This window comes from Rana temporaria, chromosome 4, assembly GCF_905171775.1.
Source record: "Rana temporaria chromosome 4, aRanTem1.1, whole genome shotgun sequence".
Lineage (NCBI taxonomy): Eukaryota > Metazoa > Chordata > Amphibia > Anura > Ranidae > Rana > Rana temporaria.
The window spans coordinates 466,646,600-466,660,284 of NC_053492.1; the positions used below are offsets into that span (position 1 = coordinate 466,646,600).

At 48.8% G+C, this 13,685-nt stretch overlaps 1 protein-coding gene across 3 annotated transcripts in view; it reads right to left on the reverse strand.

Annotated features, from left to right (window-relative positions):
• Positions 1-3,519: 3,519 nt before the first annotated feature.
• PAK5 (p21 (RAC1) activated kinase 5) overlaps positions 3,520-13,685 on the reverse strand; it is a 192,217-nt gene continuing 182,051 nt past the window's right edge. For all 3 annotated transcript variants that reach the window (XM_040351711.1, XM_040351710.1, XM_040351709.1), the window contains one exon: positions 3,520-4,475. In XM_040351711.1, the coding sequence (XP_040207645.1) occupies positions 4,320-4,475 (156 nt within the window). In that variant the 3' untranslated portion in view covers positions 3,520-4,319. The remainder of the gene's footprint in view (positions 4,476-13,685) is intronic.

Here is a 13,685-nt window from a genome sequence, read left to right on the forward strand (position 1 = left end):
ACGGGAGGATCTTGTCAATGATCTCAAGGCAGCTGGGACCATCGTCACCAAGAAAACAATCGGTAACACACTATGCCGTGAAGGACTGAAATCCTGCAGCGCCCACAAGTTCTCCCTGCTCAAGAAATCATATGTACAGACCTTCTGAAGCTTTCTAATGAACATCTGAATGATCCAGAGGAGAACTGGGGGGAAATTGTTGTGGGTCAGATGAGACCAAAATACAGCTCTTTGGCATCAACTCGACTCGCCATGTTTGGAGGAGGAGGAATGCTGCCTATGACCCCAAGTACACCATCCCCACCGTCATACATGGAGAACAACATGCCCACCATCATACATGGAGAACACCATCCCCACCGTCATACATGGAGAACATCATCCCCACCGTCATACATGGAGAACACCATCCCCATTGTCATACATGGAGAACACCATCCCCACCATCATACATGGAGAACACCATCCCCACCATCATACATGGAGAACACCATCCCCACCATCATACATGGAGAACACCATCCCCACCATCATACATGTAGAACACCACCCCCACCGTCATACATGGAGAACACCACCCCCACCGTCATACATGGAGAACACCATCCCCACCGTCATACATGGAGAACACCATGCCCACCGTCATACACGGAGAACACCATGCCCACCATCATACATGGAGAACACCATCCCCACCGTCATAAATGGAGAACACCATCCCCACCGTCATACATGGAGAACACCATCCCCCACCATCATACATGGAGAACACCGTCCCCACCATCATACATGGAGAACACCATCCCCACCGTCATACATGGAGAACACCATCCCCACCGTCATACATGGAGAACACCATCCCCACCATCATACACGGAGAACACCATCCCCACCGTCATACACGGAGAACACCATCCCCACCATCATACACGGAGAACACCATCCCCCACCATCATGCATGGAGAACACCATCCCCACCGTCATACATGGAGAACACCATCCCCACCGTCATACATGGAGAACACCATCCCCACCGTCATACATGGAGAACACCATCCCCACCATCATACACGGAGAACACCATCCCCCACCATCATGCATGGAGAACACCATCCCCACCGTCATACATGGAGAACACCATCCCCACCGTCATACATGGAGAACACCATCCCCACCGTCATACATGGAGAACACCATCCCCACCGTCATACATGGAGAACACCATCCCCACCGTCATACATGGAGAACACCATCCCCACCGTCATACATGGAGAACACCATCCCCACCGTCATACATGGAGAACACCATCCCCACCGTCATACATGGAGAACACCATCCCCACCGTCATACATGGAGAACACCATCCCCACCGTCATACATGGAGAACACCATCCCCACCGTCATACATGGAGAACACCATCCCCACCTTCATACATGGAGAACACCATCCCCACCGTCATACATGGAGAACACCATCCCCACCATCATACATGGAGAATACCATCCCCACCGTCATACATGGAGAACACCATGCTCACCGTCATACATGGAGAACACCATCCCCCCCCATCATACATGGAGAACACCATCCCCCACGTGATACATGGAGAACACCATCCCCACCGTCACACATGGAGAACACCATCCCCACCATCATACATGGAGAACACCATCCCCCACGTCATACATGGAGACCACCACCCCCACCGTCATACATGGAGAACACCACCCCCACCGTCATACATGGAGAACACCATCATACATGGAGAACACCATCCCCACCGTCATACACGGAGACCACCACCCCCACCGTCATACATGGAGAACACCACCCCCACCGTCATACATGGAGAACACCATCCCCACCATCATACACGGAGAACACCATCCCCACCGTCATACATGGAGAACACCATCCCCACCGTCATACATGGAGAACACCACCCCCACCGTCATACATGGAGAACACCATCCCCACCGTCATACATGGAGGTGGAAACATTATGCTTTGGGGGTGTTTTTCTGCTAAGAGGACAGGACAACTTCACTGCATCAAAGGGACGATGGACGGAGCCATGTACCGTCAAATCTTGGCCAAGGAAACAAAGGAGTGGCTCAAGAAGAAGCACAATAAAGTCCTGGAGTGGCCTAGCCAGTCTCCAGACCTTAATCCCATAGAAAATATGTGGATGGAGCTGAAGGTTCGAGTTACCAAACGTCAGCTTCAAAACCTTAATGACTTGGCGAGGATCTGCAAAGAGGAGTGGGACAAAATCCCTCCTGAGATGTGTGCAAACCTGGTGGCCAACCACAAGAAACGTCCGACCTCTGTGATTGCCCACAAGGGTTTTGCCACCAAGTACTAAGGGCCATATTCTCAGAAGAGTTACGACGGAGTATCTCAGGAAACTCCGTCGTATGTCTCTTTTTTGACCCGCGTATCTATGCGAGTGATTCCTAGAATCATTTTCGCATAGATACGCTTAAGATCCGACATGTGTAGGTCACTTACACTGTCGGATCTTAAATGTAATTCGCCGCCGGCCGCTAGGTGGCGTTTACGTTCAGGTCTCATTTGTTTATGCAAATGAGCCTGATACGCCGATTCCCGAACAAAATCGCGTTGCGTAACCGTCGCTTACGTAAGGTTACCCCTGCTATATGAGGGGTAACCTTACGCCAGTCCCACGTATGCCATGTTAAGTATGGCGTCGGGTCCGCGTCGTCTTTTCCCGTCGGGTACGTCGTTTTCCTAAGTCGTTCTTGAATACGACTTTACGTCAATGACGCACACGTCGGCGTCATTGATGTTTTCCGTCGAGAACTGGAGCATGCGCACTGGGCTATTTTAAGCCCGGCGCATGCGCAGTTCGAACGGCACGGGGGCGCGCTTAATTTAAATACAAGCCGCCCCCTTGGAATTACGCGGGGATACGCCGGGCCAATTACACTACGCCGCCGCAAACTACGGAGCAAGTGTTTGGGGAATACAGCACTTGCTCCTGTAAGTTGGGGCGGCGCAGTGTAAATAGCTTACGCAACGCCGCCGCAGGAACTACAAGAATCTGGCCCTAAGTCATGTTTTGCGAAGGGGTCAAATACTTTTTTCACTCATTAAAATGCAAATCAATTTATAACTTTTTTGAATTTTGGCCAATGTGGAGAGATTGGAATTTGATTGATTGCTTCTGTGGACAGGTGCCTTTAATTACAGGTAACAAGCTGAGATTAGGAGCACTCCCTTTAAGAGAGTGCTTGCTCTTAATCTCCGCTCCTTACCTGTATAGAAGACACCTGGGAGCCAGAAATCTTGCTGATTGATAGGGGATCAAATACGTATTTCACTCATTTAAATGCAAATAAATGTATAACTTTTTTGGATATTTTTGTTGTTATTCTGTCTCTCACTGTAAAAAATAAACCCACCATTAAAATTATAGACTGATCATTTCCTTGTCAGTGGACAAACGTACAAAATCAGCAGGGGGTCAAATCCTTTTTTTTCCTCTCACTGTAATTATTTTTAAATTAATATTAATTATAATAATTATTATTTATTTATGTATTTATTTATTTTTGTAACACTTACGAATGGTGATGAGAGGGCCTTAGAAAAAGTCTGCAAACCACTCTAGTTTTCAAGATGTGCCGTGATTAGGATGGACGCAAAATAGACAGTTAACACTGATGAAGAGATGTGGGCGTGTCTCCAAAAAGGATTATAAAAGTAGGAATTTTTTTTTTTACATTTTTTTTTTGGAAAATGTTTGGTAAATTACACCTGGTTTCTGAACTGGCACAATGTTTACATAACATCAAAAAACTGCAAATTATCAAAAGTATCATACAGAAAATTACAAAGTCATTTTCAAAATACGGTATGCTCCTACCTCTGAAAAAAAGTGCATTTTACCTCAAAGAAGGATATTACATTTTTTTATTTTTTTTTCCCTTTCTTTCAAATAAGAGTTGAAGATATGTCTGGACCAATATCTAAATTTCACTTCAAAAGAACCTTTGTAAAAATCTGCATTTTTTTTTTGATCAATTAAAAATAATAATAATAATAAAAAAAAAAGAAACAAACCAAAAAAGGAAAAAAGCAGAGTGAAAAGTGAGGTTTCCATTCCAGCACACCCCAGCGTTTCATCTTGTAGTCATTGTAGAGAAATATAGGCAGTTTTGAGAAGTAGCTGCTTTTTAATTTTTGCATTTCTTGTGTTGTCTGAAGTTGTTTGTGGCTGATTCCCCTCCCCCCCTTCCCCCCTTCTTGATTAGCTCCGTTCCTCCGTCTTGTTCACGTAGGCTTTGATAAAGCTCAGTGGTGCCGGTATTGCCTCATTAGCGGGATGATACATGACTGGGGTCCTGAGAGGTTCATGAATGGATGTCTCAATAGGTCTTGTGCTGTTGCTCTTTGGGACGGCTCCCTCACCAGCATCAAGTCTAGGAATCCACGCAACACCGAAGAAACCTGAGAAGACAAATTTCGAGAGGCAACTTACTTTTGGGTTCTGGTGGGAAGGGAATAGACGCGATAAACGAAAGAGCATGCACCTTTTTTTTTCTACTATATTTTGGCTCTGATGGCGACACAAATATGCAGGTAGGGGTGGGCTGTGATGGGGACACAAATGTGCAGGGAGACTCGGATGAATGATGGGGACACAAAAATGTGGGGGCGTGCTCTAATGGGGACACCAACTTGTGGGGATACCCTGACGAGTGATGGGGACACAGATGAATGGGGAGACTGATGGGAACACAGATGAAATTGGGGACACAGATGAAATTGGGGAGACTGATGGGAACACAGATGAATGGGGAGACTGATGGGGACACAGATGAATGGGCAGACTGATGGGGACACAGATGAATAGGGAGACTGATGGGGACACAGATAAATGGGGAGACTGATGGGGACACCAATTTGTGGGGATACCCCGACGAGTGATGGTGACACAAATGTATGGGGAGACTGATGGGGACACAGATGAAATTGGGGAGACTGATGGGGACACAGATGAATGGACAGACTGATGGGGACACAGATGAATGGGGAGACTGATGGGGACACAGATATATGGGGAGATTGATGGGGACACAGATGAATGGGGAGACTGATTGGGACACAGATGAATGGGGAGACTGATGGGGACACAGATGAATGGGGAGACTGATGGGAACACAGATAAATGGGGAGACTGATGGGGACACAGATAAATGGGGAGACTGATGGGGACACCAATTTGTGGGGATACCCCGACGAGTGATGGTGACACAAATGTATGGGGAGACTGATGGGGACACAGATGAAATTGGGGAGACTGATGGGGACACAGATGAAATTGGGGACACAGATGAAATTGGGGAGACTGATGGGGACACAGATGAATGGACAGACTGATGGGGACACAGATGAATGGGGAGACTGATGGGGACACAGATATATGGGGAGATTGATGGGGACACAGATGAATGGGGAGACTGATTGGGACACAGATGAATGGGGAGACTGATGGGGACACAGATGAATGGGGAGACTGATGGGAACACAGATAAATGGGGAGACTGATGGGGACACAGATGAATGGGGAGACTGATGGGGACACAGATGAATGGGGAGACTGATGGGGACACAGATGAATGGGGAGACTGATGGGGACACAGATGAATGGGGAGACTAATGGGGACACAGATGAATGGGGAGACTGATGGGGACACAGATGAATGGGGAGACTGATGGGGACACAGATGAATGGGGAGACTGATGGGGACACAGATGAATGGGCAGACTGATGGGGACACAGATGAATGGGGAGACTGATGGGGACACAGATGAAATTGGGGACACAGATGAAATTGGGGAGACTGATGGGGACACAGATGAATGGGGAGACTGATGGGGACACAGGTGAATGGGGAGACTGATGGGGACACAGGTGAATGGGGAGACTGATGGGGACACAGATGAATGGGGAGACTGATGGGACACAGGTGAATGGGGAGACTGATGGGGACACAGGTGAATGGGGAGACTGATGGGGACACAGATGAATGGGGAGACTGATGGGGACACAGATGAATGGGGAGACTGATGGGGACACAGATGAGATGAATGGGGAGACTGATGGGGACACAGATGAGATGAATGGGGAGACTGATGGGGACACAGATGAATGGGGAGACTGATGGGGACACGGATGAAAAGCCTCATGCACGCTGGAAGTTAAGCCCTGCTGCATAATGTTCCAGCGTTTAGGTGCCAGCAAAGAATACAGGGCCATCAGCCAGTCCTGCTGTCAGCAGTAAGTAAAATTCTATTCTATTCTTCTACTGTGGATTTATTTAAAAATGATTTTTCCGGCCCGCAAATATGTGTAAAATATAGAATGTGGCCATCGAAGTAAAAAGTTTGGAGACCCCTGCTCGATATTTATCCATCTCGGAAAGACTGTAAAATAAACCGTAAAGTTCACTATTATGCTTCTATACCCCAAAATTGCAGCGCTAAAATAGCAAGTGATAAAACCAAAATGCAAATTAAATAAACTGATAAGTCCATGAGAACATATTAATGTTTAAATCCGTGAGGAAATCCAACATGTGGTAAGATCCTCGGCTTATACTCGAGTATATACTGTAAATAAAGTTCTTAAATATTTGTGTCTCAGTGATGATAAACGATTGAACACCAAAAGTGCCCCTTCCACCGTGAAAAAAAAAAGAAAGGTCGTTCCCCCTATCAGATGACTAGACTCCACGTTATAGGAGCCTAGTAAAGCATGGAGGAGTGTAATACATACGATCCGTTCTTTGGATATAAACAGGATGATGGAAGTATCAACACAGGTGGCTGCTCTCTCGCTCCCAAATACGAAAAAAGAAAGGAGAAGAAGAACGCCAACATGGCATAAAACCGTGATGGTTTATTGAGGTAGCATAAGTCCAAACAGACAAGGATAAAACAGTTTCCAAGGAAAAAAATGAACTGCAGATCACATCGGAACTAGAGTGGTGAGAATTAGCATAGACTCCACCCTACTAGTTTCGCCATAACTGATTACGTCAGTTATGAAGAAACTAGTAAGGTGGAGTCTATGCTAATTCTCACCACGCTAGTTCCTATGTGATCTGTTTTTTACCTTGGAAACTGTTTTATCCTTGTCTGTTTGGACTTATGCTACCTCAATAAACCATCACGGTTTTATGCTATGTTGGCGTTCTTCCAAATACAAAAAAAGAAAGGAGAAGAAGAATGCCAACATAGCATAAAACCAAGGTAAAAAAACTGTCTGCTTTTCTTGTAAAAAAAAACAAAAAAAACTGTCTGCAGATCACATAGGAACTCACGTGGTGAGAATTAGCATAGACTCCACCTTACAAGTTTCTTCATAACTGACATCATCAGTTATGACGAAACAAGTAGGGTGGAGTCTATGCTAATGTTCACCACTCTAGTTCCTATGTAATCTGCAGATCATTTTTTACCTTGGAAACTGTTTTATCCTTGTCTGTTTGGACTTATGCTACCTCAATAAACCATCACGGTTTTATGCTATGTTGGCGTTCTTCCAAATACAAAAAAAGAAAGGAGAAGAAGAATGCCAACATAGCATAAAACCAAGGTAAAAAACGAAAAATTGTATACTCACCTTTCCGTAATTTTCCTTTCCTGACGCATCTTCATGGCAGCACACACTGGGTTGTGACTCCGCCCCCACAACCTGACAGGATTGGTTAGCTATAAATCCGAAGAGGAGACACCCGGCATCATTCTCCGTAAATATCATCATTGAACAACAGGGTGGGCAGCTGTGTGCTGCCATGAAGATGCGTCAGGAAAGGAAAATTAGGGAAAGGTGAGTATACAATTTTCCGTTTTCCTGACGCATTCATGGCAGCACACACTGGGAAATAACTCGCTAGTTGGGCGGGTTCAATGCAAAAGTATTTTATTTCTTATAGAGCCGAAGAATTGGCCCTGAAGATAGATCTGCCAAATTCAGAAGTCGCCAACAGAGCGGCGTCCACCCTGTAGTGGGTGATAAAGGTATGCCTGGAGGACCAGGTTGCTGCTCTGCAGATGGTCTCCGAAGATACTCCACAATATGCTGCCCAAGAGGTAGCCACTGCCCTGGTTGAATGCGCTTTGATGCCCTCTGGGATCTCCAGCTGTTGAGTGGAATATGCTTTTTCGATAGCCTTAACTAGCCAAGAGGCGATGGTCCGAGAGGTGGCTGCCTGGCCTCGTCGGGCTCCGTGAGGTATAATCAGGAGGGAGTCTGTTGACCGAAGGTGGATAGTGGCCGACAGGTAGTTGGAAATCGCAGACTTAATGTCCAAGGCATGCGGTTCACCATCTTCGTTAGAGAGGCATGGCAAGACGATATCCTGGCCGTAATGGAAGGCCGAAGTAACCTTGGGGAGGAAGCGATCTGAAGGTCTCAGTACCACCCTGTCGGGCAGGAAAACTAAGTATGGTTCCTTTGACATGAGAGCTTGTAACTCCGACACTCTCCTAGCCGAAGCAATGGCAATGAGGAAGGACAATTTTAGGGTCAGGTCCCATAAGGAGATTGAGTTGAGTGGGAAGAAGGGTGGAATGGACAGCCCCTCCAGAACCACTGAGAGATCCCAAGCCGGAAAGGATGGTCTCCTGGGCGGTCTGATTTTAATACATGCCTTCATGAACTGAACTATTAAAGGGTGCAGGGCCCATCTAGTGCCCGTTTTGGCAGACAGAGCGGAGATCTGTACCTTTAGGGTGCTTGAGCTCAGGCCTTTCTCATTTCCTGTTTGCAGGAATTCCAGGACCTGGTAAGGATCCGGAGAGGCGTGATTCCAACCTCTGAGTTGCGCCAAGTGGGCGAATCTTTCCCAGACTCTGGTGTAGACAGTGTTCGTGGTGACCTTCCTGGCCTGCATTAAGGTTGCTATAACTGCCTGGGAACATCCCTGCTCCCTAAGTCTAGCCCTCTCAACCTCCAGGCTGTCAAGTGGAGTCTGTCTGGAGCCGGATGGAGGAGCTGACCTTGGTGAAGGAGGTCTGCTGAGACCGGTAGGTGGATTGGAGGCCGGGTATTGAGCTGCAGGAGAGTCGTGAACCACGGTCTCCTTGGCCAGAATGGTATTATTGCGATCACTGTGGCTGATGACCTTCGGAGCCGAGATAGAAACCTTGCTATCAAGGGAGTTGGGGGAAAGATGTACCCCAGTTTGAAGTTCCATGGATGAAGAAGGCAATCTGTCCCTTCTGCTGTCGGAAAGGGTACTCTGGAAAGAAACCTTGCGCATTGGGCATTTGCCAGGTCGATCTCTGGGGTCCCCCATGTCTCCGTCAGAATGGAGAATTCCCGGAGGTTCAGAGACCATTCGTTGTTTGAACGAAGTTCCCTGCTCAGGAAGTCGGCTAACGTGTTCTGTGCCGCTGGAACATAAACTGCTCTCAGGTCTAATAGGTGAGCCTGTACCCATTCCATTATGGGGTGAACCTCCTCTAGTAGAGTGTGGCTTCGAGTACCGCCCTGTCTCTGGACATAAGCTACCGCTACCCTGTTGTCCATCCGGATTAGAACGGTCTTCCCCTGCAGCAGAGGCGTGAAGGCTAAGAGTGCCTGGAACGCAGCTCGGAGCTCTAGTATGTTCGAAACTGTGCCCTTGGCGGGGAAGTGCCATGGTCCCTGGGCTGTCTGGTCCCGGAAGTGAGCCCCCCAGCCCTTCTCGCTGGCATCCGATGTCACGATCTCCGGACTCGGAGGAGCTATAGGTCTGGATCTCCTGAGGTTGGGAGGATATGTCCACCACAAAAGAGCGAGCTTCACTTGGCTGGGGATCCTGATGTGTTGGTGCATTGAAACTCTGTCCCACTGTCTTAGAAAGGTGTTCTGGAAGGTTCTCATGTTCCATTGGGACCACTGTATCATGGGAATAGTCGACGACATTGAGCCCAGCACGCTGAGGCAGGCTCTGGCTGACGCAAATTGGGAGGACAGTAGATTCCGTACCTTCCGAACTAGAGGTTCCACCTTCTCTAGGGGCAGCTGTACCCTGTTCTGTTCGGTATCCAACTCTGCTCCCAGGAATATCATCACTTGTGAAGGTTGCAGGCTGCTCTTCCGCCAATTGATCAGCCAGCCGAAACTCTGAAGGGTAGAGATCAGGATCTCCCGTTGGAGGAGCAGAGTCTCCTGGCTCGCTGCTAAAAGCAGGATATCGTCCAGATAGTGATGCACCCGGAGCCCCCTCTCCCTGAGGAGTGCTATGAGAGGTAGGAGGACTTTTGTGAACGTCCTGGGTGCCGAAGAGATGCCGAACGGTAAGCATCGGAATTGGAAGTGATGTTGGCTGATGGAAAAGCGTAGAAACTTCTGGAAAGCAGGATGAATTGGTACGTGAAGGTAGGCGTCGGAAAGATCCACTGACAGCATCCAATCTCCTAGATTCACTGCCAAAAGAATAGACTGGAGACTTTCCATCTTGAAAGCTTCTATCTGAATTCTCCTGTTGAGTCGCTTGAGGTCCAGAACGGGCCGAAGGTCCCCTGACTTCTTTCGGACCAAAAATAGAGGGGAATAGAATCCCCTGCCTCTTTGGTGCGAGGGAACTTCTACGACTGCTCCCTTCAGAATAAGCTCTGAAACATATTGCAAGAGAAGCTTCCTCTTGTCCAGAGAAGACGGAATCTTGGTGGGTTGGAAGACGGTGTGGGGTAATGCCCCCATGAAGTTTCACTTGTGACCCTGATTGATCGTGGAAAGAGTCCATGGGTCCTTTATGTGCTCTGACCAAACTTGTGCGAAAGCCCTGAGTCTGGCGCCCACCTGAGCTGGGTGGGCAGGCAAAACTTCAAAAGGACTTTGGTTGGTCCCCCGCAGTAATGGCCTTGGCCTTCTGAGCCCTTGCAAAGGGAGGGCGAGTAGATCTCCAATCTCTCCTAAAGTCCTTGCTGGGGCGATAAGTTCTGGCTTCTCTGTACCTGTCAGGAAGGTTACGCCTGAAGGTGGGACCCTTCTGAGGCTTGGGCCTCCTGTCCGAGGGAATAAGCCCCGACTTTCCTCCAGTGACCTTGGAGATCGCTGAGTCCAACTTAGCGCCGAACAAGTTTGTGCCATCGTACGGTATCTTGCACCAATTGGACTTTGATGCTGTGTCAGCGACCCAAGGCTTCAGCCATAAGGCTCTGCGGGCCATCACAGAGGCTAGCATGGATCTAGCCGAGGAGCGAATGGCGTCTACTGAAGCTCCTGCCACAAAGTCGCCTGCCAGTCTGATCTCCTGTAAAGAGGATATCACCTCCCCCTGGTCCGTACCTTCTAGGAGGGCCTTCTCAGCCTGGGCTGCCCATGTGGAAATGGCTCTGGCAACAGCCGCCGTGGTAATAGCTGGTCTGCAAGCTCCCCCTGCCGACGAGTAAGCTTTCTTCAGCTCCAAGTCGATCTTGCGATCGAGAACATCTCGGAAAGAGACCGCGTCTTCTATAGGCAACGTGACATGCCTGGCGAGCCGCATTAGGGATGAATCCACGATGGGAGCGTTGATGAGGGAAGAAATTTTAGACTCCTTCAGAGGGTACAACTTAGCGAGTTTATTGGACATACCAGGCCGCTTATCTGTTTTTTCCCACTCGTCCTTGATGAGGTCCTCCAATTCCTCAATGAAGGGGAACAGCTCGGGGTCCCTCCTTAATTCTGGGAAGTATTTCCCAACCTTCGGTGGTTCCGCCACAGGCTCTTCCCAGCCTATGGCCTCCTTAACCGAGCGTGCAAAGGGTTCGACCAGGCTAAAATCAAAGCCTGACATCATGTCATGCTCCTCCTGATCGGGAAAGGTTCCTGCCAGCTGGGCATACGGACTGAAGGCTGAAGAGGTGCCCGGGGTGGGCTCATCGCAGGCCAGAGGGGCCATGGACCAGGTTGCTTCCTGCGCAGGTTCTCTTGTGCGATCAGAAGCGACTCCAGCATCCGTCTCCCTTTCCTTTGTTGCTTCATTGAAGCAGGAGTGACAGGCTAGTTTCCCTGGCATTGCAGTAGCACCGCATACCCAGCAAGCGTTTGCTGCAGGACGGGCATGGTAATGTTCACGGTGCACTGAGGGAGACCGTCTGCGGTGGGACCGGCTGCGACGGGAGCGGCTGTGGCGTGATCGGCTATGCCTTGATCGGTGGTAACGGGAGGATGATCTTGACCGACTCTTGTGGGACCTCCTGCTTGATGCATGCCTGGATCTTTCCCTGCGTCGTGGGCTTGCGTCTCTGGGCCTGATGGGACTGCAACAAAAAGCAGTGTTCAGTGGCCGGCTCTCTTTTGTCTCTTCAGTACTTACCGCTACTGATGGCCTCCATACCTTGTTTGTTGGAAGTGGTCTGCTAGGGCAGTGGGTTCCATGGAGTGAGCAGAGACAGCAGCAGATAGAAGCTGGAGGAAAGCAAAAGAGTAGTTAAAAAAAGGAAAAAGAGATAAAATAAGGTAAGCCTGGAAGGGGAGAAGAGCTGGGTACCTGGGAGAAGAAATTCCCGGAAGAAACGGCAGAGCAGCAGCCTTAGGAAAGCAAAAAAGCAAAAATCACTTTTTAAATTCGGCGCCGCCGTCGTGGCGCTGATGACGTCATCGCGCATGCGCAGTAGCGCCGCGCGCGTCCCGTCGCCATTTTGGATGAGGGCGAGGGAAGCTGCCAGCGTCATCAGAACGCTGCGCGCATGCGCAGAGCGGACGGGGGGACGCGGAGGAGCGGGGGGGAAGCATGGGACTACACAGTCCAGCACACCCTGCTGGAACAAGGTAAACATGAGAAAAAAACAATACCACACAAAGGGAAGCATACAGGTGTATTAGCTGACATGATAGAAATACCTGGATAGAAGATGACCCACTGCCTGTGTTCTAAGCTCATTTAGAGCTTGTAACTGCCAGAATACTGCCGGGATTTAGCCCCTGAGACCACCAGAGCGGGGATCCCCCCATAGAGCTCTATTAGAGACTGTACAGGGGGGACTTCCAAACAGGAGAGGCTGAACCTGCTGGGGCGATAGCGGTAGGAGTTAAATAAATATAAAGTGCGGCGCAAGTGAAAAAATTAACTATACAATAATTATACTAAATGCAAAGAAAGTCCATAGTGCACAAGTGAAAAAGTTTCCAAAACGTGCTTCAAAAGTAAACAATGGTGACTGTAGTGAGAATAACTTCTTGTGATCAGTAAGATCCGTGACCCACAGGGAAAGAAGATCCTCCACCAGAGACTAAGGATGGCCTCTCACCTCAGCTATTCGACCTGTGGCTAGGTCAAATAGCATGTAATAATCCTCCAAGGTACAGATGGATTCAGCAACCAATCAACCAGCTATAAGTTTCTCCAGACACAACCAGCAAAGGGGCTCAGCAATCCATGGACCGGTAAGTATTAAATGACAAAAGAGAAGGGATAGTGCTCTCTGTATGCAACAAGTTTATTAAAACAGAACAGATAAAACCACTCACATTTGCTGACACTCTCAGCCGAGTGTGTAGCGAACAGCGTGTCTCAGAGCTCAGGGCATCCGAAAAAAACAGCCGGCGTGTAGGTCAAGATGTGAGGCAGACGAACGCGGGTGACGTCGACGTGACTCCTCCCCCTCGTACGCGTTACGTCCCAAGTGGGCGGGACTTCTTCAGCGTGGGGCGGGGATCAACGTAGACGTCCCGCA